The sequence below is a fragment of the Solanum stenotomum genome, chromosome 8 (genome assembly GCF_019186545.1).
Source record: "Solanum stenotomum isolate F172 chromosome 8, ASM1918654v1, whole genome shotgun sequence".
Lineage (NCBI taxonomy): Eukaryota > Viridiplantae > Streptophyta > Magnoliopsida > Solanales > Solanaceae > Solanum > Solanum stenotomum.
In genome coordinates, this window is record NC_064289.1 from 28,140,863 (window position 1) to 28,168,368 (window position 27,506).

Here is a 27,506-nt window from a genome sequence, read left to right on the forward strand (position 1 = left end):
ATGAGATTTCTTAAAACAATGGATGAATTTCGATTTAAACAAGATAAGGTTTAAGTTACTTGAGGAGAGAGAAAAGATAGAATGTGGATAAAAAAATTAGAGAGAGAAAAGTGGATAATGGGATCTTTTTTTTCTTTTCACTGGTAATGGGGTAAAAAAATGGGCCCAATTTGAGAAAAAAAAAAGTAAATAAATTATATTAGGATACATTATATTTGCTAAATTATTGACATATTGACATTTTTAATAATTATTTTAAAGTGTAAATGTTTTTAATAATTATGTTAGGAATTTTGACTAGTTTGTTAAACGAAACTATACATAACTTGGGTCCAAAAATGACCCAAGTTCAAAACCAAAAGAAAAGAAACTCGTTATCCTAAACAATATTCGTCAACTAAAGAACAACACGAGTCAAAAGCAAGAAAAGAGAAAATCTATAGAGAAATAGCTGAAAGATGAACAATCGAATCTAGCAACCTTTGATGACTTCAATTGAATCATTCACTAATCATAGAATTTTCACCTCAGAGCCTAAAACTTAGGATACCAAAAAGTAAACTCAAGTGAAATTCACTTCGACGCTTTAAATTTTTACAAACGCCATGAATTCGATCTCTATCCAACAACAATATTGTTCCTCATCATTTTGATTTCATAGCTAAGCATTCAATCATTAATACGGAACAATGATCATATTTCTTTGCTTCAGTATATACACAATTGTCTTCTCCATCTCTAATACAGTAGACACTTGAACTTTCCCCAATGTTTCCTCTACAGACACTTGAACTGTTACACTTGTAAAACCTCATTTCTAGAAACTTCTCATCTAATAACTTTACAAGAAATTAATGGAGTGCATTCTTCAAACATTTTCACCATCAAAGGCTATGTGCTAGGAATTTCTTGTGACCAGGGATATTTATTTTGAGCAAATAAATATAAATTCCTATTAACCTCCATATTCATCACATACCTTGATATCTTTCTCCCCATCACCCCCGTGTTTAATAATATTCCTCATTTTCCAAATACGTCATAAAATAAACATTAGCACTACTTTGTACATAAGTTTCAACTTGGTTACACAGATAGAACTTTATCATTTATCAATAGTATGTGTAACTTGAAGAAAAGGGATATGAAGGCCTATTGTGTCACACCTCAATTCCCATTAAGACAAACTGGCACCTGATGTCCTAAAGGCCCGAGAGAACCAACATATAACATGTGCTTACTATGCCTATAACTATAAATATTTTAAAGTTGTGAAAAGTCCATATAGGATGCAGCGATACGAACCAACACAAGTAGACCCAAAACTTATATATAAGACTTGGCCGTTAAGGCCACAACTTCTTAAGAGACAAGACACAACTGAACTATATACATCAGTCTACGAAGCCTCTAAAATATAGAAAACCTTAGTTTAGGGCGGGACAAGGCCCCACCTTACCTTTAACTATCATACAGTAACAAGATAGGTGTAAAAGACTCGGTAAGCTCCGAATCAACCTGGAGCCTCACCAATAGCAGTTGAGTATTTGTGCTCCTACTAAAGAAGTCTACTAGCTGGAGTACTTGCGCCAGTAACATGAAATGCAGAGTCCCCCATGATGGACATCAGTACAAAAAAAATGTACTGAATATGTAAGTCAATAACATATGTAAAATTAAGGCTCAAATGAAGTCAAGTATCAATATATAAGTGCATAGATCAAAATAGAAGACCACCTTTGTTTACTCTTGTGGGATCATGTATGTTACATTCTTTTCTTTACTTTTCTGTACTTTATAATCTTTGTAAGGCATGTGATACAAATGACTAGCTGATTAGTGGTAGAAGAGGATGACCCATGCTAGACATTTTAACCCCTTGGATGATGTCCTCGTAATTACACAAATTGATCGGCCCATGCTAGGCTTTCGCCCCTGAGCTGCCACCCTTCAATACCAATTGGGATCGACTCATGCTAGGCATTTTCTCCTGGGCTGCCACCCATAATTATATAGATTGCTTCACTTTGTTTCTTTAATCTTTGAGATTGTTGTTTTCATGGTCATAATCATTTTTGAGATTTGAAACTACGGACCAGTAGTAGAAGACATGAGAATAATAACTTCAAGACAATAACAATGACATAAGGAGCTATGAAGCATCAATGCATTACTTATAAACTTAAATGACACAATTGACTTCAATTGACTAAGACGAGAATTTACCAAGCTTGTTGTTGCGAATACTATTTCTATACTAGCACATAGGAGGATAATTATACAAATGTAGAGTAATGAACATATAATGAAGTAATTCAACACACTAGGAAGAGTAGAAAATATTGTTGGCTATTTGGAGATCGTATGTTGTCACTATGTTTCCCTTACTAGGAATAAAGCTTAGAAAATTCACTTTGTTGATATTAATTGCAATTACCAGATTTCATGTAAAGAAATATGGAATGGAACAACCTTACATACCTTATTCTCTGACCAGTACAACTATCACGATTCAGCCTCCACTTTTAGATGTTAATCTACAATATAAGTCATAATAAACTAAAATTAGCATGTATCACATTGTGGGCCTCGTAAAACAATAGCTAACTTTGACGGACAATGATCTCATACAACCCTTAAGCAAATGTGTATCACCACCCTCATTCTCTGTCCAATACATACCTTAGATATTCTTTTCCAAGATTACCCAAGCTGCCCCAACCACAATACACATAAAATAACCCCAAATATTCTTTATCATAGCAACCAAGTATTGAACTCACTATTTCTTGAGTTCATAATAACAACATACCCATAATTCTTTACTCAAACTCATGCATAAAGAGGACAAAAATAGAGTAGTCACCTTACCTCAATTTATGCAACCTTTCCTTTTAACTTGGAATCTTCAAGAACTTCAACTTCCCTTCACACTTAAACCAAAGAAGAAGAGAAAAGTATCTAAATAATCAAGAAAAGTGAGTAGCAGCTTATGGAAACATTTTGCCGTTGTACTTATACTTGAGCATAAATAACATGTTTTCCTAATCATTCATGGGAGAATTAAGCTAAATCCATAAGTGTTTTCACTTACCTTGTCTTGCAAAGGTGAGGGTTTCTTCAAGAACCCTAGAAGAAATTTTATGGCTGTTGTTTTAATCCCTAAGAGAAAAGAGAAAGAGAGAGCTGGAGTTAATTCTCAATTTTATGTGTTAAAAGGAGTGAAATAGCAGCCAATACTTATCTTATATTGAGCTTTCTTGACCCTTAAAAATATCCTCTATAACTTCCTTCTTTTTAGCTTCATTTTCAGCCACTAATTGGTCAAGCACGTGATGCACCTGCTTTTGTACATCACGCTGCTCAAAAAGTCAAAGTAGGTGATTCACCAACTTACCCTTTTCCTTTATTGGGCTTAACTTACATTGGGCCTTGACAGATTTGACTGCTAGATTTTAATTTCATTTTCATTTTATTTAACTTAGTTTGGGTCTCAACTGAGTCCATCAACATAGGCCTAAATCTGATCAATTAATCTTGTGCCCTTTAACTAGATCCATATAACTCAAGTAAGTGATGCACCTAGTACCTTAATTAAGCTAAGCAAGCAGTTCACCATTTTATTCCAATCTCTAAATATTAATCCTTTTTGCCTTAATTTGGCACTTAAATTTGAGCTTTAAACTCCATTACCACCTTACTATCTCGAGTTTAAATACTTTCGTCGGAGTTAACTTGTAGTATATATGTTGAAATGTGTAAGACATCACATCACCTTCCAAACTAGTTTAAATCAGTACTAATCATATAATAGACATAATCCCTCACCTACACGATAAGAATATGTCAAGTATCATATAAGTAGAACTAACATATGCGTAATACGGAGTGTTACATATTACTGCCGCAAAATAACTCTACATATGACTAGATTCAGGACAGGTCATAAATAAATGATCACAGGTCTCTTACACACTGTTATTGCAACAACAACATAGAACCTCTTCAACTAGTACCTCTCCTATAACATTTTTATAATTATAAATAATTTATTTTAAAATTTTCCTTTTTTCTTAATGAAATAATTTATAATCTTACAAATTATCAAAAAATACCATAAATTTCAATAATCTTTGATTTTTCTTAATTTGTGTTAAAGCAAACGATACCACAATAATGAGATCAATCCAATATTTTTCGTTTTTCTTTTTTTTACTAACCAAATCATGACCACCCCTCCTTTAGTTAGTGGGCACTGGTTGCAACTACTCCTCAGTGTTGGCCCCATCATTACGGTAACTAATGTTCCTACCATTCAACTACTCCTTGTGTTTGTTATCTTTTATTGTGTTCGAATTTTGAATATAATTTTTTTATTAAAAGTGTCATTTTTAAATGAGTCTTACAATTTAAATATAATTAAATTTTAATATAAATTTCAAATATCAAATGAAACAAAATATAATCTTTCATCGTGTTAATTCGGGAGCTGATGAGGAGTTGTGTTTTGTCATCTTACTTCTGCAAACCTGTCATAATTTACTTCTTCCTATAAAGTTTTTCTTTTTCTGAACTTTAGGGGCTCCTACTTGCTATATCAAGAAAATTTAATGTGAGTAAAAAAGATAAGTATCAACACACAAAAATTTGAACCAGGTTTTCAGCTCAAACACCTGTCAATGTGATTAGTCAGTTAGAGCTATTAACTGGAAAATACTATTCACTTTTCATTTTAACCTGTCCTAAAAAAATAATATATTTTTATATTTAATAATAATTTAATTTTAAAATATTTATTGTATTCTTAGTGAAATAGTGTATTGCCACACAAATATTTATCACTCATTTAAGATCAAATTAGTTTATTTATTTTTTTAAAAAACTACCGCATATAAAATAAAATGAAAGAAGTAACCCCCGTTTCATATTAAATGATATTTTATTAAAAATATTTTTACCTCATATTACTTGATTTCTTACTAAATCAAGATAGAATCAATTAATTATTTTTTATTTTACCTCTACAATAAATATGGCCTTTGAAAGTGTAAGCAAAAATTTAAATATCCAAAATTTCTTTTTTTTTTTAAGATGCTAAATTAGTATGAATAAAAACAAAATAGTATTCCCTCAATTTCATATTTAATGGATACTTCCTATTTTACATGATTATCAAGAAATTATTAATATATTAATTAAATTTATGATTTTTCTATTTATTTATTTATATTAATTAACCTCTTGAAAAAAAATTAAATCTTCAAAATTTTGTTTAAACTTCTAAAGTCATACTCCCTTTGTCCCTAATTACTTGTCCACTTTTAAATTGACACACCTATTAAGAAAATAATTATTGACATAGTGAATTTACTATTTTACCCCTATTAATTATGAAGTGGATGGATTAAAAATTTAAGATTTTCAAGAAATTCTACCTTTTTCAAAGTAATTAATTGAGGGTATAATAGGTAAAATTATTTTGTCTTTTCTTGATTAATCAAAATGAACAAGTAATTAGGGACAACTATAAAAAGAAAAGTGGACAAGTAATTAAGGACAAAGGGAGTATTAATGGTAGGGCTAAAAAGGGAAAATATTAATTAATTTTATCTTAATTTAGCTAGTAATCATTAATATGAGACAAATACTTTTTCTCTCTCTTCAATAATAGTTGTAAACTATATTATTTTAGAATGTCTAACAATAGTTGTCCACCTTATAAACGGAGGGGTACTTCCTCTGTCTCTAATTACTTGTCAACTTTTGAATTGACACACCTATTAAGAAATCAATTAATGACATAGTGAGTGTACCATTTTACCCCTATTAATTATGAAGTGGATGAAAAGTTTTGTATTTTTTAAAATAATTAGTCATTAATTGAGAGTATAATAAGTAAAAAAATTTGTCATTTCTTAATTTGTACAAGTAATTAGGAATAATTATAAAAGCTAAAATGAACAAGTAATTAGGGACGGAGGAAAATATTATTTTTGACTGTCGTATTTAACCGTGCGTGGATTCCAAAGTATTCACCTAAAATTTATCATAAAGGGTCATGGAAAAAGGCAGACATTAGACTAGTAATGCACAAAAATCTATTATATGAGCAGACAATAAGCACAAACCCCAATGAGAGAATCGCTTTTCCTCTCCTCAGTCAATTTTACCCTCTGGACTTTTCCCTTATTCGCTCTCCACTCACTCCACTTTCCGAATTCGCCAAATTCCTAAATGCATTTCAACCAAAAACAATCTCGCCGGACTATCAAATTTCCCTTTTCCGACTGATATGTAGCTGAATTCAATAATTCTACTTGCAGGTTACAACATTTCTGTGGAATATATGTATTTCTCTATTTGGTAAATTAATTCCTTTTCCTCACACTACACTAGCTGTTGTGAGTATTTTTCCCCTTTTTGGCGATTTTTTTGCAGCTTTTTTATGCCTGGAAGATGATTCCTGCTGACTTTGGCCAGAACTGCGTTTTGTTAGCGTTTTTATCGCATTTGGAAAATTAACCTATTTATAGTGCTTTTAAGTTCTTCTCTCCTTTATCTCTGTTTTTGTATCGATGCTCTAGTTTAGTGGTTATGGACAATTGGGTGCTAATCATGTTGTTAAGTCAAAAAAATCAACATATATAGCAAAGTTGCATTATGAGAACACTTCTCCTAAGGTTTGTTTTGCTTTCTGGTGTCTTTTTCCTCGAAGGAGAAACTTTTCTGACCTTACTGAACGTAACCACTTTAGATACGCTTAAATTTCACTTTTTAATGCAACTCTGTTCCCTTGTTTCTTAGTCCAGTGGCGGAGCCAAGAATTGAAGTTTACGGGTTCAGGATTCTAGTTATTGATTATAAATTAAGAGTTTTATACATATTCATTACATTTCTTAAACAAATATTGAATTTGGATCAAAACTACTGGTTTCGGCCGACCCAGCTTTATTTTTAGATGATTTTGTTTTTAATCACTTTTTTACTTTTGAAGGTATTTGGAAAAGTTAAAAAGTGCTTCTAAGCACTCACCTTTGCATTTTTCATTGATTAATTTTGTTAGGCATAAATTTCACTTTTTAATGCAACTCTGTACCCTTGTTCCTTAGTCTAGTCGCCAAGCCAAGAATTGAAGTTTATGGGTTCGGGATTCTAGTTATTGGTTCTAAATTAAGAGTTTATACATATTCATTACATTTCTTAAGACAAATATAGAATTTGGATAAAAACTAGTGGTTTCGGCCGAATCCCCAACTCTTATTCTAGCTCCGCCCACACACACACACACGTATATATATATTCTCTCTTACATACTGTGAATTTATCTTCAGAAACGGAAGTTTTTCAATTTTATGATTATGACTATGTAAAGTCCAACACGGGCATTCAAGAGGTGTGGCTGTTCTAGAAATGCATTTTTCATTGATTAATTTTGTTGTGTTAGATATGAAAAAGAGATCAAAGGAAAAACAAAAATCAATTGAATAAGAAAATTTGACCATTTCTTGGGAGGAACAAAAACAAAAAGGAATGAGAGAGAATAACAGTATTTCTATTTTTGTCATCTTACAAAAGTGTTGTAGATTTTTTTTATTATCCAGGAATTTAAACATTGGGTTAAACTGGGAAAATTTTGCAGCAATAGATGGAAATATTGTACATAGCAAGTTGCTTTAGTGCTGACCTCAAATCCAGCTCCGTCAGTATCCATTGCAGCTATTGGGCACAACTAAACTGATTCTTTCTTCTGATTACTGACAAGGTTGGACTTGAACCTTTAGGTGGTGATGAAGAGGCATATACATTACAATGCTCATCCAATTGATCCACACCGTAAGCAATGACCTACAAACTTAGTCTCCTTTTTACTTTTTGATTAATTTTATCAGCAGAAGCTGTCTGGGAGATATTGATTTAAGTTGGATGTGGTTTTGAAAGTTGAATCATCAAACCCTCATGAAATTGTTAACACACTTTTGCAATATATTCTGATTATTGAAGCAATAAATTATTGGAGTGGAATCTTGTGATGACATTGATATTTTAACTGTTCGTTACTATTGGATTGTAAGGAGTCAAACCTCATCTAAACAACTTATTTATGTTTCTGAAGGCCTTGGCCTGATGGTCTACTCTCTGGTAACATTTATTAATTTCTATAATCAAGTTAACCACATATAACATTGCTGAAGTGTATCCTTTAGACAAGACTTCACTCTTTCTCCTGCTTCATATTTGTCATATAGCAGCTCTATTCTTTTTCCTGCACGAGTACATGCATACTTTGTAGCTATAAGCGATACCAGCCATAGAAAGACAAGCAGAAACTGGTTATTGCAAATTGTTCATACTGTCATTCAGTCATAAAAAGTTGTCAAAACTGTTGCAATATTGCTGCCTCTTGTTGAAGCATTGAGTATTACCTCCCTTTGCTTGATGCTCACTCTCGTTTCAAAGTTAGATTTTAGTCGTTCTTGATACAAACTGAATTGACTTGCTATTCTTTTCTGAAACAAACTATCTATTTGCATCGATTGATATGAGAAACAAGACAGAACCAAATATGGATCACTTCTTTTCTGTAGAAGTGAGGATGTAAATTATTTGTCTGACATAGGACTACATCTTCATTTTAACTGTGCACATTGATTGTTCCTGTATTGTTTGACAGCTTTTGAGGCATTCTGGTACGGATCTTGGCAAGCTGTGGAGCGCCTAAGGATCAATATGGGGACCATCACTACTCATGTTCTAGTTGATGGGGAGGTGATTGAGGAGAATATTCCGGTAACAAATCTTCGAATGAGGTCTAGAAAAGCTACTTTATCTGATTGTGCCTGCTTCTTACGACCTGGACTTGAGGTTTGTGTGCTTTCAATCCCTTACCAAGGAGAAGATTCAGGGGATGAGAAAGATGTCAAGCCTGTAAGTAGCAGCATTGGATAATTGTACTGCCTTCTTTTATATTCCAAATAAGAAGATATTTTTCACCAAGTGTTGTACATAAGTTGGTTCTTCCTGACTCTGCTGGAGTAGCCCATAGTGCTTTGTCCATTTGTTTGTTGGGGTTGGTTTCCTGTGAAGTTTACTATCTTATTGTGCTTATTTACCTTTGATTCTTCCATGTAGGTGTGGATTGATGGAAAAATAAGATCTATAGAGAGGAAGCCTCATGAGCTCACTTGTACTTGCGAATTTCATGTCAGCGTTTATGTCACTCAAGGCCCTCCTCCCATTTTGAAGAAAACCCTAAGTAAAGAGATAAAGATGTTGCCCATTGATCAGATTGCAGTTCTCCAAAAACTTGAACCTAAACCTTGTGAAGACAAACATTACCGTTGGAGTTCTTCTGAGGACTGCAATTCGTTGCAGACTTTTAAACTATTCATAGGAAAATTCTCCTCTGACCTCACATGGTTAATGACTGCATCTGTCCTGAAAGAAGCTACATTTGATGTAAGATCGATCCATAACCAGATTGTCTATGAGATTGTGGATGATGATCTAGTCAAGAAAGAATCAAATCCAAACCAACATTCTCACTCCGTGAATTTCAAGTTAGAAGACGGAGTTCAAACAACCACTGTTTTTCAATTCAGTAGGGATATCCCAGATGTAAATTCTACCAGTGACCTTAGTGAAGCTGGGCCTCTAGTTCTGTATGATCTAATGGGCCCACGAAGGTCAAAGCGTCGATTTGTACAGCCAGAGCGTTATTATGGATGTGATGATGATATGGCAGAATTTGATGTTGAGATGACAAGGTTAGTTGGGGGTAGGAGAAAAGTGGAGTATGAAGAACTACCACTTGCACTTTCTATTCAGGCTGATCATGCTTATCGAACTGGTGAAATCGATGAAATTGCCAGGTCTTACAAGAGAGAGTTGTTTGTAGGAAATATCAGACCTCATGAGAAGTCCTCTGAAAGTTCATCCGGATGGAGAAATGCACTCAAATCAGATGTAAATAAGCTTGCAGACAAGAAATCAGTTACAGCTGACAGTCAACATCAACTTGCTATTGTTCCCCTGCATCCTTCTTCAGGAACTGATTTAACTGTCCATGAACAGGTTCCACTTGATGTTGATGTTCCTGAACATTTGTCTGCAGAGATTGGTGAAATAGTTTCCAGATATATTTATTTCAATAGTTCTTCAACATCGCATGATAGGAAAGCTTCCAAAATGAACTTCACAAAACCAGAAGCTAGACGCTGGGGTCAAGTCAAAATTTCAAAGTTAAAGTTCATGGGACTTGATCGAAGAGGTGGGGCGTTAGGTTCACATAAGAAATACAAAAGAAATACTTCAAAGAAGGATAGTATTTATGATATAAGATCATTCAAAAAGGGTTCTGTAGCGGCTAATGTGTACAAGGAATTGATTAGAAGGTGCATGGCGAACATTGATGCCACTCTTAATAAGGAACAGCCACCAATAATTGATCAGTGGAAAGAGTTTCAGTCAACAAAATCTGGCCACAGAGAGTCAGGTGATCATCTCGCAATGAATAGGGACGAAGAGGTTTCAGAAATTGATATGTTATGGAAGGAGATGGAACTAGCCCTGGCATCATGTTATCTTCTAGATGACAGTGAGGTATGTTATTTTAATAATTACTGGCATTGGTTATGTTAACAAAGACATATTGTTCGTGGAATGTGCTTTTTGCTGGAAATTATTGGACTGGTCACTGTTTTATGTTTTGATATTGTCTTGATCAACGGTGTGTTATTTTTCTTTTGTCTATCGATTATATAACTGCTGTGCTACCTTATGTTTGATGTTGCCCTTATCAAATGTGACACAGGATTCCCATGTTCAATATGCAAGTAATGTCAGGATAGGAGCTGAAATACGTGGAGAAGTTTGTCGACATGATTATCGACTGAATGAAGAAATTGGAATTATTTGCCGGCTATGTGGATTCGTTAGCACCGAAATAAAGGATGTTCCACCACCCTTTGTAAGTCAAAAGTCTCAAACTTATTTCAGTTTCTCTTATTCTGATGCATCTGCTTAAGAGGTCTGAGAGATTCCCCGGAAGAAGATTCCAAGAAATGGTGGCACTTCCCAAATGTTTTTTACATAGAGATGAGCTTTGTCATGGTCTATGTCATCATTTTATCCTACACGTAATAGGAAGTATATTCGGCATGTAATTCAGTACACATGTAGAAGCAGATCTAGACTATGATTCTTGCATATTAGGCTTTTATTGCTACACTCTTTTGCATATTTTCTTCACCATGCTTACTAGCCATTCGTTCATATCTATAGATGCCTTCATCAAACTACAGTTCCAACAAGGAGCAAAGAACTGAAGAAGCTACAGATCACAAGCAGGATGATGATGGCCTTGATACTTTGTCCATTCCTGTTTCTTCCAGAGCACCCTCATCATCAGGAGGAGGGGAAGGAAATGTCTGGGCGTTGATACCTGATCTAGGAAAAAAATTACGGGTACACCAAAAGAGAGCCTTTGAATTTCTGTGGAAAAATATTGCTGGATCCATAGTACCTGCAGAAATGCAACCAGAGAGCAAAGAGAGAGGTGGCTGTGTTATTTCTCATACTCCAGGAGCTGGGAAAACCTTACTAATTATTTCCTTCCTTGTAAGCTACCTGAAGTTATTTCCTGGATCACGACCATTGGTCCTTGCTCCCAAGACAACACTCTACACCTGGTACAAAGAAGTACTAAAGTGGAAGATTCCTGTGCCAGTCTACCAAATTCATGGTGGTCAAACCTTTAAGGGAGAGGTTCTAAGGGAAAAGGTGAAATTATGTCCTGGTCTTCCTCGCAACCAAGATGTCATGCATGTCTTGGACTGCCTTGAGAAAATGCAGATGTGGCTTTCGCAACCCAGTGTTCTCCTTATGGGTTATACCTCTTTTTTAACACTGACACGGGAAGATTCACCTTATGCGCATAGGAAATATATGGCCCAGGTGTTGCGGCAGTGTCCAGGGCTACTAATACTTGATGAAGGGCACAACCCAAGAAGTACAAAATCCAGGTTAAGAAAGGGTCTAATGAAGGTCAATACACGGCTTAGGATATTACTTTCTGGTACATTATTTCAGAATAATTTTGGAGAGTATTTCAATACACTTACCTTAGCAAGGCCAACCTTTGTTGATGAGGTCTTGAAGGAGCTGGATCCCAAGTACAAGAAGAAAAACAAAGGTGCATCGCGCTTTTCATTGGAAAATCGAGCAAGAAAGATGTTTATTGATAAAATTTCAACAGTCATTGATTCAGACATCCCCAAAAAAAGGAAAGAAGGCCTAAACATATTGAAGAAACTAACAGGTGGATTCATAGATGTGCATGACGGTGGAACATCTGATAACCTTCCTGGTTTACAATGTTACACCTTGATGATGAAATCAACTACTCTTCAACAAGAAATTTTGGTGAAGCTTCAAAATCAAAGGCCCATCTACAAAGGATTTCCTCTGGAGTTAGAGCTGTTGATTACCCTTGGTGCAATCCATCCTTGGTTGATCAGAACGACAGCATGTTCTAGCCAGTACTTCAAGGAAGAGGAGCTGGAGGCTCTCCAGAAATTCAAGTTTGATCTGAAGCTGGGTTCAAAAGTCAAATTTGTAATGAGCCTAATTCCTCGTTGTCTCCTCAGGAGAGAAAAGGTTTTGATATTTTGCCACAATATTGCTCCAATTAATCTTTTTCTGGAGATATTTGAGAGGTTCTATGGGTGGAGAAAGGGCATCGAAGTACTGGTGCTTCAAGGTGACATTGAGCTTTTTCAAAGAGGAAGGATAATGGATCAATTTGAGGAGCCAGGTGGACCATCAAAGGTTATGTTGGCATCCATTACAACTTGTGCAGAAGGCATTAGCTTGACCGCAGCATCACGTGTAATATTACTGGATTCAGAGTGGAATCCTTCTAAGAGCAAGCAAGCCATTGCACGAGCTTTTCGTCCTGGTCAGGACAAAGTTGTGTATGTCTACCAGCTTCTGGCAACGGGCACACTGGAAGAGGAGAAATACAAAAGAACAACATGGAAAGAATGGGTATCAAGCATGATATTCAGTGAAGACCTTGTGGAGGACCCTTCTCACTGGCAAGCTCCAAAAATTGAAGATGAATTGTTGAGAGAAATTGTTGAGGAGGATCGAGCTACATTATTCCATGCCATTATGAAAAATGAGAAGGCTTCCAACATGGGAAGTCTGCAGGAATGAAGTCCCTCTGCCTAGTAAGGGACTGCCATAAGCCAGACATTAGCTGGTGTGAAGGAAAAATGTGTTGTGTTCCATCACATTTGGAGGCGGATTCAGGATTTTAAAAAATCGGTACGTGTGAAATAGTAGTGTATTAATGCTCCTTTATGACAATGTGAAAGGATTCAGTATAAATAAGTGTGTTTTAAGTATCTTGAGTTATAGATCTGCAACTTGAGCTGAGCACAACGAGTGGCGGATTCAGGATTTTAAGCAAATAAGTGTGAAATACTATTTGTATTATGCTTTCTTTGTGGCTATGTGTAAGGACTCGGTATAAATAAGTAGTGTGTTTTAGTTTGAATAATATATATGCAACTCGAGCTGAATAGCCCGTGCTTGCATACTACTTTGGTTTATGGAGTTTTGAATTGGTTCTACTTGTTGCTTTAGGCTAGGCACTGATTTTTATGATCCAAATTAGTGGTTTAGGTTTAGCCCACTCAAGAACTTTTCCTTGCCTTCATCCTCTATTTCTTTTTGAGTCCAATGACTGAGGTTTGTGCTTGAGTATGCAATTGAACCTGAACTTGACAGTTAACTGATTACTCTAATTTTATGTGAAAACATTTTTCTTGTATAGAGTACATGAATAAGAGCATGTTTGGACAGTTGGGGTCGCAGTCATATATGAAATGTAACAACGCTAGATGTTGGGGTGCATATAGAAGTTTCTAGATCACTCAAAAGAAAAGTGCATGAATAGTCTTGGGCATTCAAATCCACTTAATTCTACCAGGTCTAATATATATTACCCAAGGGTTATCTCATCATGCAATAGTTTTTCACATGATCCCAATAGCCTAATTCACAGAGTTTCTACTTCACTCACCCCCTCAGAGCAGTTTTTATGTCGAAGGAATCGTTTTTATAACAATTTTAAAACCTCTCCATATTCAGTTTTTATTAGCTCATTTCACTATGAGGTCTCTAACATCTGTACTATAGCCCTAACCACCTTAAAATGACTTTATGACTGAACGGATCCTTACACTAATATACATCAAGGTAACTCTTCATTTTAGACCAGGTTTCATTTCTACATTGCACTTTCCCCATTTTGTTATGTATTTAGACTTCAAATAAATTTAATAAAATAGTCATGTGTTATTAAAGCCTGAGTTTTTTTTTTTTTTTTAATATAAAAAAGGAATTACGAAATATCATTTGTTCTCTTTTTTTGGTAGTGCTAGATATATTCCTCGTATGTATTTGGAGTGCAACATAATCCATTTTGTTGGGACTGAAAACCAGAACCATGGGCTGACTTAAAGCCTAAATTTAAACTTTGAAACTTTTGGTCCATCTCTGGTTGATTAAGTTACTTAACAAATTAATATATAACTAAGGGGTGTTTGGTACAAAAGTTTTTATTTTTTTTATAAGTAGATTTTCTAATTTTATTTTTTTTTAAATGTTTGGTAAGTAAACAAAAAATGATTAATTCAAATAATCTAACAAAATATTGTGGGGGATGAGATAAGTAAGGAGTGGGGTACATAGGTGGCGAAGGGTGAGATGGCCAAGGGTTGAGAATGCGGAAAAAAACAATGAACTTATTGGAATGTCGCATATAAATTTTGATTTTCCTACTTTTATTAGGAAAGTCATTTTCCTCATTTTTAAGCAACTTATTTTCACAAAGGAAAAACATGAAAAAATTGAAAAATATTTCTGTTTGTACCAAATACACCCTTAATTAAACTCATGTTGTTGAAGAGTGCACATCTCATACAAGGTGCTACTGCTTTATTTATTTTTATAAGAATATATAATTAGCAAATTCCTCCATAAAATCTTCCTCAATCTAACCAAATACTACTTTTAATGTCAAGTGGATCATAATAACTTGAAAAATTTAGATCCCAACTTGGAAGAAAGCGCATTAACCTTTTTCACGTTCATTTTTTGAAAAGACAGTTATTTTTATCTATAGACGAATTAAGAATTTAGAGTTGATAGATAAAAATAAGTGTGATCATATAACACATATATAATATGTACACATATAGTTTGTGCAAAAAAAAAAAAGAATTCAGATGAACTCATAATGTCCGTCATAAATCGTATTCTAGTTTTATAATTTCTCTGGATTAAACTTTGATGATGACCCTTTTGGTTAATTGGATCCTGAAGATATTACATGTACTGACCAATTATCGTTTACATAGCAGCTAATGAATAGTAGTTCAAATCTTGTGATTTGGTAATTTTGGTTTAGTGGTGGAAAATAAAACCATATAACTTAATTCATATTTTACTAAATTCACTTTTTATTCATATTCATATAATAAGTGGATTGTAGTCCAACTCATTTTAGCTCAAATTAATTTCAACAATTCAATTCGCTCGTTTGTCACCACTAAAATAGATAGATATATACCATGTACATTGAACTTTCTTATTAAATATAGGATCATAATTTAGGCCATTGTTAATTTCAAATTGCAATCAATCTCCAAGAAAATTTCAATAATAATACAAAGTTGTTACTAGACTTTTATCTACAAATTGCAATCACTTTAATCATCATCTCTAATAATTTGTTTAAATATGAAAGAAATTAGCAACTTGTTTGTGCAAGTGCATTCTCACCAGCCTCCTCAAGAAAAGTAAAAGGGAAAAAGAGGAGAAGAAGCACGAGACTCCATCAAGTTGATAATCTTAAGAAACGAACCATATTGTAAGCACATATTTCTCCGTTTAATTTATTTATCATACTTGATACGATAAGAAATTTAATAAAATATATAAAAAAAAATTAAAACTTGTTATTCAATGACTATAAAAGCTTTGAATTAATCAAAAGTAAAATAAAAAATTTAATATTAATTAATTTTAAAAATAAAACACGATCACATAAACTGAAAAGAAGAAAGGTATATAATATGTTTTTTTTTTTTTCTTCAAATATTCCATTCCTCACGTTGAAATGTATATAAAGCTAAAATTTCGACAAATTAGATGGTTGCCCTTTCGACATGGTTATGACTTTACTTGAACTGTTTGCACAAAATAAATTACTCTTCCTATTGTTATTACGTAATTTGAATCGACATGAAATTTAAGAAATATAAAAAGTCTTTGTATGTTTAAAAATTATTTTTTAAATTAGTAAATTTTTAAATAGAATAGTACATTTTTTTAGATTTTTTATTAAATAAACAAGATTCAACATAAGTAAAATATTGATAATATTATTATAAAAGTCTTTGAAATATGTCTTGTTTTTTACTAACTAAAGAAGTATGTCATATAGTTGATGGATTCAAATTTTCATCAAGGGAGTTTGAAAACTTAAAATATATCTCATGATTGAAACTTTGAACTTTGAACCTTAAGATGAAGTTTAAATCTAAACGCCTATGTCAACCTCTAGTCCTATATATGTTAAGGGGATTCAAAATCACTATATATACATAAAAATAAAATAAATATTTTATAAATATAGTATAATTTTACCATAAGATTCAAATGAACACCCGACACCTAATCCGCCTGTGGCGTCGTATATAAATATACATTGGAACAGAGGAAGCACCAACATGAGTGTGCACTGGTGGGAGTGTTTCACCCTTAACCAGAAGTCTCAGATTCGAGCCCTGAGTATGAAAAAAATTATGTTGGGAGTGCCACCCCTGAATGGGTCCTACAGTGCGCGATTCAAATTTATTTGGAGCTTTAGTGTGGACTCCAAACACCGGACGGGAAACCAAAGAATAAAAATGATTTTATCTACATAGAAAAGACATGTTGCATAATGTTTTTCATGTTTGACTTTAATATATGTTCTTAGCATCACTTGCAAGAAAATTTACCTAGCGACGTCACTTCATGCAAATAGTTTACGATTACCCTAGAATATCATTTGCATAAATAGTGATTACTAGAAGCCAATTCGTGACTAACCTCTTTCATTCTGCTTACTCTTTTTCCACCTCCCTTCTATTCGGCTTAAAATATACTTTTATGGGAAAATTGTGCAATATAGCAAATTATTAATTCAAAATACATGTTATAGCTACAATTTCATTTAATTCTAATTCACAGTAAACACATTGTCATTCACCTCTCTCCCCTGAATCTCGATGGCCACTCTCAGTTCTCTCCCTTGCCTCTCTCACTTCATACAAACACAAATGTATAAATTGTGTTTGTATTTGTATAAAGCGAGAGAGATTGTATATACAAATACAAATACATATATCTCCCTCTTATACACTTATAATTACTAATACAAATATTCTCCTCCCCAGTTCTCTTTTGTCTTTCTCTCTCTCGCTTTATACAAACAAAAATTATACAAATGCAAAGAATAATTTGTGTTTCCATAAAGCGAGAGAGAGAGAGATTTGATATACAAATACAAATATTTTAATTCGATTCAATTGTATATAAATTCAAATTTTATGCAGATATACGAACACAATCATTGATACATATACATAGCAGTTACATATATACAATTATCTAACTGATATACATATACAATTCACCTCTCTCTACTCTCTGCCATGTCGCTCGCCTCTCTCCTCTCTCTCCTAATCTTGCTCGCCTCTCTAGCCTAACATAAATAACATATACGTATACAAACGCAATTTTTATAGACACAGACGCCTGATTTATACANCAAATACAAATGTTTTAATTCGATTCAATTGTATATTAACTCAATTCAATTGTATATACAAATTCAAATTTTATGCAGATATACAAACACAATCATTGATACATATACATAGTAGTTACATATATACAATTATCCAACTGATATACATATACAATTCACCTCTCTCTACTCTCTGCCATGTCGCTCGCCTCTCTCCTCTCTCTCCTAATCTCGCTCGCCTCTCTAGCCTAACATAAATAACATATACGTATACAAACGCAATTTTCATAGACACAGACGCCTGATTTATACAAATCAGATGCTCCGTAGCAAACTATGTTTGCTATAGAGCGCAAATATGATTTTTATGTTTGTTATTCCAAAAATTTACTCTACTTTTATTGGCATCTATTCTAACACTTAGATAGGAGAACTTTTACCACTCAATTTTAAAAAATGGCTATGCGAAAATTAATAAAACATAATCTAAAATCTTATTTAATCATAGAAAATACTCTTAACCTGATTTCTAACAAAATCATGTGAAACGAAACAAACTAAACACTCCTCAAGGAACTAGTTTAAACAGGTACACGAGCTTCTACAAAGTACAACTTATGAAAGAATAAGACACAACTCTCACCATAAGAAAAGAGAAATAAAAGTGATCAGAGATCACATTGTCTTCACCTACATATGTAACATCACTGAATTCTGCAACCAGACTATGCCAAGTGGCATAACAAGAATAGTATCAGTACAAACAACATGTACTGGTAGATATCATCAGTCGATCCGAACCCTCCACGTAATATCGTGAAAATAATCAAAGAAACATGTAACTTGAATATAAAATTAGGGCCCCAATCCACCCATTCATCACTCTCACTACAAGCATTACCGTATAATTCATACACTCTATCTCAAGTCACCCTACCTCCTTCCGCTGCCAACTCCCCCACCGAGGTCATTCCACCCTCATATAGATCATGATCTAACCCTTCTATAACATAGAGTTTTCCCCAAGACATGGCCACTACTTTCTCTGTTACTTAGCTTACTATTTTTCTCTCAAGCTCTCATGACGACATTTTGCCTAAACAGCGCTTCAGTTATACAAATATGAGCAGGCAACACAATTTAATTAAGCAGTATATATGCCATTTTAATCACAACTATAACATAGCTCGTACTTATCATTCAAAAATCACATGATTACAATACGACACCCTAATGCATCACCCTTTTAATCTTAATTCGGACCTTCAGGGATCCCTAATCATTATCTACAACGTTTAACATGCAATTTTGATCTACACAAAAGCCTTTTCAGCATTCGAACACAATCCTGGCCCACTCATAGATCAACATGTAACATATATAACACAATTAATCTACCCGGTCCATTCATGGAACCCCCCCACCCCCCCACCCAAACTCCTCCCACACAAATATTAGTGTATCGGTGTGGTACCCGTTCAAATTGTTAGTGTATTGATATGGTATCCGATCCAATAAAAGTATATACCAGCATGGTATCCGATTCAGTAACAATATATACTAGTGTGATACCTAATTCAAGAATAATATGTATAGACATGACAAACTGATCTAATAAATCAAACACACAACATAATTATAATCACAATGAACAAAAATCACACTTGTACACTCAAGTAAACACATTCATTAAATTCGATTGACAACATTTTTCATTTCACTCTCTGCGATCCTTACAACACTTTATTTTGTAATATTTACTTTTTTTTAATAACAAATCAAATATTCAAATCGCTAGTAAACAGACCTAAAAAGTGTTAGATTAAGACGTGTGTTTTTAACCTCATATAATTCAACGGTTCCATTTTTAGGGTAAACAATTGTGTGATATATACGTATTAGTGGAGTTATTAGTTGTTATGCCATAATTGAAAAGGCTTTCACGATGATGAAGTTGATTAAGACTAATATGTAGAATTGAATGGATGATGTATTTTTTGTGTTGATCTTAGCTTATATAGAAAAAAATATACATAATATACTATTTATGATAAAATTATTATAGACATTTTAAGAAGTTAAAATTTGTTTAGGAAATTTTGTCTATTATCAACACCATTTATGAAAATTTGTACATACACACGTGACTACGTGAGGCGTGTTTTTATTTGTTCTTTGAGATATTATTACAGTACTTCCGTGGGTAAAAAAATAGTTGATAATTAATCAAGAAAACGAAAAGAGATTCTGAATTTTTAATTGATTCTCTTATCAGTAGGTTTTTTTTTTTTTGGAAAAAATATTTTTAGTCATGTCTACGTGGCATCTCTTCAAAAAGACAGATGGCAGATGAATCAAACGACAAACCATTGGCTGAGTGTAGTTGTTCAGAACACCGCCATGGGCAGGGAGAGTCGGCTGTATTTATTGGAGATATGAAGGGCTATTTAGTAATTTCAGAAGAGGAAACCTGGGATTACAACAGTGTGGCAGATCACGTAATAAAAGAGAAAGAAGAAGGGCAAAATGCAAGTAGACTCCGTCCAAATGAGTTTTAAGCAAGTTGATGATCCACTTGCAGAAGCCTGCGTAAGCGATGTGCTAAACATCGCCCTTTATTTTTAAGAGTTATTCTCCGAGACAAAGTAAGTATTGTACATATATATTCCTTTCTTAATTTCTTGATGGTATAGATGTTATCTCTCTAATCTCTTTTTTTCCAAAGAGAAGAGAGGCGTAGAGAAGAAAAAAGGATGCCTTCTTCCCTTCAACTGCATCGAATTAATCCGAACACCGCCACACTAGCGGTTAACAACTTCCACAAACAACCGCAATTATCTCAGGCTACAACATGGTTCAGTCCGGTTTCCATTTCTGTCCCTGACAACGTATTGCATTACCACACCCACGTTGTGGGTCCCAACCAGTGCTGCTCCGCGGTACTGCAGTCTATTTCCGCCCCAATCGACACTGTCTGGTCCCTCGTCCGCCGATTCGATAACCCACAAGCATACAAACACTTTCTCAAGAGCTGCCACGTCATCGTCGGTGACGGTGACGTCGGTACACTTAGGGAAGTTCGGGTTGTATCCGGACTTCCGGCGGGTTCCAGTACGGAGAGGCTGGAGATTTTGGATGACGAGAAACACGTGTTGAGTTTTAGCGTTGTGGGAGGAGATCATCGGCTAAATAATTACCGATCGGTGACGACGCTGCACCGGGCGGCGGAAGAAGGATCGACGGTGGTGGTAGAATCGTATGAAGTAGATGTTCCACAAGGGAATACCAAGGAAGAAACGTGTGTATTTGTGGATACAATTGTACGGTGCAATTTGCAGTCGCTGGCGCAAATCGCACAGAACAAGGCTAAAACGTCAAAGAGTAATAAATTAACTATGAATCATGATTAATTAATTATTCTGTTTTTTACATTTCTGGATCTTTTTTTTTTTTTTATTAACTTAGTTGTTACTTGTTATGAATGATGGATAGAGTACTTTTTGTTATTGTAGATCATGATGAAGACCCACAACTGAAAATTCATAGATTTCGTGGACTGTAAGGTTGGTTCTTGGAATTGTTTAAACGTGTTACTATGATATTTGTATACCTACCAATCACTTTGTCACCATCACATAAATTCTTCTCAATATACAAAGTATTAACACTTCCACCCGTTTAGTTACGAGTTAACACTCAAAAATATTTTTCTTTCATCCTAATTTTCTCAGTTTGTTAATTATTGTGAAAAATACTTTCTCAAATTGTTAATTATGGTAACTTATGTACTATAGTTTTAAATATGTAAATTTTATATTCGAACTTACACTAAACATCAGTTAGTTTGAACTTTCTATTTTGAATTGAAGTCAATTAAATTGAAATAGAGTATTAGGGAGTATTTATTTCTTCCTTCTTCTCTTTACTTGTTTGGTTAAGAAGGGTTCAAATTAGAGGCCTCCTAATAAGTTGGTAGCTTTTGTACCAAGATTGGACCATTGTGCCATTTTTACACATTTCCAAGTGTGGTGATTACCAATTCTAATAAAAGCAATTGGTCTAGGTTTTGGATTTCCTTTTGTGACTTATTGTATTACTTGAAATAATACATTAAAATATCAAAATACAAGGAGTCACCAATATAGTTGAGATTGATATCCAGTAATTAAGTAGTACTGTTCTTCCCCTCATCTTTGCATTAATTAAGTTTGAAACATTTTATACTATGAGGTTGAAATTGGAATTTGGGCATTACTATTTCTCTGCGGTAATTTTTTTCCTTTTCCCTTGACGGTTGAATGTGGCAAATTCGTGGTGCTCACTTCCTCTAGACCTCAAATTAGGAAACAATTTTGATATTAGAAATGTGAAATCTTGCATTAATATTATCAAAAAAATAAGATTAACCTTCTGAATGTCCACAAAGCATTACTATGTAGAAAAAGAATTAGAATATTCCAGTACATATCCACTTCCGTGGCAAATCGGGGAACTGGAAAAAATCTTGTTGGCAGCGTCGCTCAACAATAGGTCTTGAAGTGCACGATTCGAATTTAGTTGGAATTCAATGGAGGCTCCGGAGGAAAACAAAAGTTATTTAGCACAATTAATGAACTTATGTCTATTTTTTAATTCCAAATTGTCTAGTTAAAAGCTTTAATATCCCCCAACAATTATTATAGTGAAAGGGTTTCACCAATTGTGAGTAAATTATTTTATTATAATAATCGATGATAAATAAAGTAGATGGCTTTTGAACAATGAATCTGCTGGCGAAATGGAAACTAACAATTTAAATACTCTAGTGTTCTTTTTATAATAATAAAAATGGTATCGTTAGCTAGGGGTTTAAATTTCCGTATTAGGGCATGTTCAAGAAAAGTTGAACTAGTTCATTTGTTGACCAAATATATTGAAATAAAGATAAAATAAAATATGGATTATTCTTATATTAAAAAATAAATAAAATAGTACTAATATTGGTCGTCGTGATCGAAGAATCAAACAAGTTGATATTTATAACCAAGTTGGTGTTCAAACAAAAGGCAACTTGTGGTTTTGCTTTTCCTAATTTTCTCTTGGGATTAGGAAGAAAGCAAGTTGGTTTGCAAGTGGGCACGGAGGGCTTTATTCAATACTTATTAATATATGTTTCCCTATACATTATATACATAGTATGGTACGTACTAGTTGTTTTTTATTTGTTTGATTTATTATTTTTAGTTTATCTAAAAAATTGTTTTTTTCTAATAATTATTTAATTATAATTTTTTATATGATATGTTTAGTATAATGTTAAAAACTATTTTAATATATTTTTAATTTAAAATTATAAAAAATTAAAATTAATTTTCAAATTTTATATAATAGATAAAATACTTACTCCCTCAATTCATTTTTACTTGTCACTGTTTGACTTGACATACCAATTAAGAAAACAATTATTGATATAGGCATTTTATCAAATTATCTCTATTTAATGTTGCTTAGTACTTCCTGCGTCCAACAATACTTGTCCAATTCAGAAAATTAAGAGATAGAGCAATTTATCTTTTGTGTCTATTTTAACTTTGCTATTAAATATTATTTATCATTTAACACATTTCTCAAATTATTAAATTTAATAAAGTTAAAGGATAATATAGTAATATTACTCCTATTATTTATTGTATCTTAAGGAGTGTCAAATCAATAGTGGACAGAGTATTAGGTATTGAAATGATTTGAAGAATAAATATTTAATGTTGAAGGTTAAATATGAAAAAATAATTGTTTTTTCTTGATAGGTAAAGTGACAAATAAAATTAAAAATTTATTTTAGAAATAAGTGACGAGTAAAAATGAATGAATGAATGAAGTATTTAAATAAAGGTTTCAAATGTTGTTTATACTATTCGGCCCCTGTACATCACGAGAAGTCAGTTTCTACACCTGACTCTGATGCTTTAATTTGCCCTTCGCTTTTAGTCTTCGTTAAATAAATTAAATTCAACTTAGGGGCCGTTTGCTAATTGATTAGTACACTGTCAAGTAGCTTTGTGAAAATATCAAATAATTTTTGGATTAATTTTGGTGTCATTTAACTATTTATTTGGTTGACAAGTTCGATATAATTTATCTCGAAATTAAGTAATTAGTATTGAAATAAGTTATTTTTCTTATTAGGTAGAATAATAATATCGGGATTAACTTATTCTGAAATAAAATAGGTTGAAATGATAAAAGTATCTCCTTAAATTCTTTTTATACCTTACTTTTTATATCCATGCGTATTCATATTATTGTAATACCATGTATAACATTCATAATCTTCACTACTTTTTATTTTTATGACAATTCATATTTTTTCATTAAAAAATTACATGATATAATATAATTTTAATTTTTGAATTTATTTGACTAATTTTTATGTTTATATATTTTGATATCTCTAATACTGAATTATATATTTTAAACTATTTATTCTTTTAATCACTTGAAAGCTTGTATTTTATATATCAACTAAAACAAAAATAATTTTAATATTTTACAATTTAAGAGTGATATGTGCTTAAATGAAGTAACACAAATAATAAATCTTCTTTTACTTTAACAAACTTAAGATGAAAGTTTTATTTTAAACACACGGTATAATTAAGGAAATTCACACACACAAATATTTTAGCTAAAAAAGATGAAAAATTTATTTTAAGAATGAATAACTAAGGCTTGTCGAAAAAATTTGAAAACTAAATATATATAAAGTGAAGGTTAGTTACTTGGAGCAAATTATTAGTTTCGTCCGCAAACTATTGACAGCCTTAAAAACACGTCTCTACTTGGCTAATTAAACTTACATACATCCCGATATGGCAACATGACATAGCAAGTGGTCTCAAACTCTTGTAGGAGCATGAAACTCTTAATAAAAGATCAAGAGAAGTGTTGAAAAACACCCTTAACCTTGGCGAAAATTTAGGAGTGTGTTTTCACTCATGTTACAAGATCGAGGTGTATTTAAGTTAAGTTAGTCAAATAAAAGTGTTTTTAAAGCTATTAATAGTTCGAGAATGAAACTAATAATTCGCGTCGATTTCGGGATGTTTTCAATATCTCTCTCTAAAATAATGTATTGATTTTCTCATAACATATAAATAAATTCGTTATGTGAATTCTAAATTATAAACCAAACAACATATTAATTGAGTTAAATATTATATATAATAAAAAAATATTACAAAATAAATTATTATTTATACAAAATTTAATACATAAATAACGTAATCCTAACCAACTATCAACCACCCCAAGTGTTTTCAGCCATTTTTGTGTTACTCAAGCTGCTTCCTTCTCTTCTGTTCATTGCCGCTTGCAGCACAGAACCTATTCCTAATATTAAAATGGTTTATATTGATTTTATACCCTTTTTAAGAAAATGTATATCTTATAATTTTTCACTCTAAATTTAATTATTATTACTTCTATTTAGTTATTTAATACTAATAATACAAAAAAACTCTCACAATGTACTAAAATAGATAAAAAGAAATCCATTTTTTTAAATATAGAGTCCAACTAAAATGTAACAGGGGAGTATAAGTTCGTGATTCGGTTTGGATTGATTATTGATTAAAAGCAAAATCAAACCAATTTAGTCGTTTTTTTAAATTTCTAAAACCAAACCAAACCAAACAAAAAATAACCGTTGGTTTAGTTATTGTCGGTTTGGTTAAGTTTTTCTGGTTTATTCCGTTTGAAAGTAATAATTTTTTTGAGGACGTTTATATCTCGATAGACACAAGCACCTAGTACATGAACAATCCACAGAAAAGTAATTGTCGGTTCAATTAAGCAATTAAGCAATACTAGAGTTATTATTACACGAACAAAGTGATTCAATTAAGAGAAAGTGTGCCTATTTTATGTGAAATAGGGTAGGTAAAGACTAAAATGAATTTTGATGGACTTGGACTTAGGATTGTTGTAGTTGAGCTAAAGTGTTGGGCTTGAAAAAATGGTAAAGTTAAAAACTTAAGTTAATTAAAATTTAACATTATATTTGATTTATGAATAATATATAAATAATTATAAAATTTATTTATCTAATTTATTGATTCGATTCGGTTATTTTTGCGGTAGTTTTTTTAGTAAAACCAAAGCCAAACCAAATAGTATCGATTTTCAAAATTTAAAACCAAATCAAACCAAATATCAGTTTTTTTAATCGGTTTGGTTCAAATTGCGATTCAATTTGATTTTTTAACCATAACCATGAACAATCTTAGACATGATATATTTAAAACCACAAAGTTTGAAGGACAACAGACATCTTTAATATAAGATCACAAAATTTAAAAATTCTTATTTATCATTTCTTAATTTTGTGTCCAATAAAAGTAACACTTAAATTAAGATGGAGGAAGTAATAGGTTCCGAATTCAGTCATGTTCAAATGAATTATAGTAGGAATTCGAATTTGAGCTAGTATGGAACAAATTTTGATACCAACTATAAAGTATGGGGGGTTTGACTTAACCGTAATATTTAAGCAAAAGGAAATTATAATAACTAGAGGGGGGGACAGGTGACCAAATTAGCTTTAGTCTACAAAGCAAGTTGTCTTAGCAATCTAGGAAAGGAAGAAGCAAAAACTAATCAACTAACAAAGAAATTACTCTTTTCGTTAGTGTCTCCTAATTAAAATTTTGGTCCATGCCATTTGTTAATTAGTTGAAGCAGCCCCTTTGCCTTTCTTTGGTGATCATTATGAGATTGATATAATTAAGACCATGTTTAGACATTAGCTATGCAATACGTGATATCATTGAGGGTTCTAGTTATACTGCTCACAATATGTATTAATATAAAACTCTACAGCCATGGTGAGTATTCTACTGCAGCAATGAAGAAAGAAGTCAAATCTTTCAATTGGGGCAAAAGATTCAATGAGAATTGTAATTTGAGAGGATGAGAACTCATACTTTCTTCATTGATTAATGATGAAGTATATATACAAGTGTATGAGCTTGACAACTGTAATCAGCTTATTAAAAATCAGAGGAAAAATATCCTAACTAACTACATGACAGTGACTAACTATAACTAACTGTCTAACAAACTAACAAATTAGTTAATAAACTAATTGTATGAATATAATTAAGCTAATCTAACTTTAATACCCCCTCCTCAAGTTTGTGGTAATGTTCTTACAGCCAGCTTGTCCAAGATGGTAGTGTGCTTGATACCACTAAGTGCCTTTATAAGGATATCAGTCAATTCATCAACAATAGGAACATGATGAAAGGAAATGAGTCCTCCTGAAGCTTCTTTCTAATAAAGTGACAGTCAACTTCAATATGTTTGATGCGCTCATAAAATACAAGATTGTGGGCTATATGGATTCCAGATTGTCTATCACAATGGACAACAATGGGAGATGGATCAAGAACATTCAATTCAGTAAGCGATCTATGAAGCCAAACTAATTCACCTACTATTTTCCTTGGTGACCTGTATTCTGTCTCAGTAAATAATTTTTCTTCCTTTTGTTTGTTTTCTTAAGGTTCCAATGAATCTGATTCTGATGAAGATGAGATTGCGGTAGACCTTCAACCGTATTTTGATAGAATGCAACACGCTTGCAATTGATCTTTTAGGCTGACAT

General features: G+C 32.7%; 2 protein-coding genes and 1 pseudogene across 5 annotated transcripts; all 3 read left to right on the forward strand.

Moving 5' to 3' along the window:
• LOC125873678 (uncharacterized) overlaps positions 1 to 27,506 on the forward strand; it is a 108,995-nt pseudogene that overhangs the window by 35,493 nt on the left and 45,996 nt on the right.
• Positions 6,118 to 13,602, forward strand: LOC125875181 (SNF2 domain-containing protein CLASSY 1-like). Of its 4 annotated transcripts, none has more exons than XM_049556276.1 (6): positions 6,118 to 6,363; positions 7,640 to 7,833; positions 8,672 to 8,925; positions 9,130 to 10,599; positions 10,811 to 10,966; positions 11,281 to 13,602. In XM_049556276.1, the coding sequence occupies exons 2-6, from the start codon at positions 7,788 to 7,790 to the stop codon at positions 13,213 to 13,215; spliced, it is 3,861 nt and encodes a 1,286-aa protein (XP_049412233.1). In that variant the 5' UTR covers positions 6,118 to 6,363; positions 7,640 to 7,787; the 3' UTR covers positions 13,216 to 13,602. The 4 variants fall into 4 exon arrangements, with proteins under 4 accessions (XP_049412233.1, XP_049412235.1, XP_049412236.1 ...); XM_049556278.1 differs by having other exon boundaries at positions 6,118 to 6,323; XM_049556279.1 differs by lacking the exon at positions 6,118 to 6,363 and adding an exon at positions 6,504 to 6,680.
• Positions 20,554 to 21,558, forward strand: LOC125875182 (abscisic acid receptor PYL4-like). Its single transcript, XM_049556280.1, has 2 exons — positions 20,554 to 21,244; positions 21,376 to 21,558. The coding sequence occupies exons 1-2, from the start codon at positions 20,617 to 20,619 to the stop codon at positions 21,423 to 21,425; spliced, it is 678 nt and encodes a 225-aa protein (XP_049412237.1). The 5' UTR covers positions 20,554 to 20,616; the 3' UTR covers positions 21,426 to 21,558.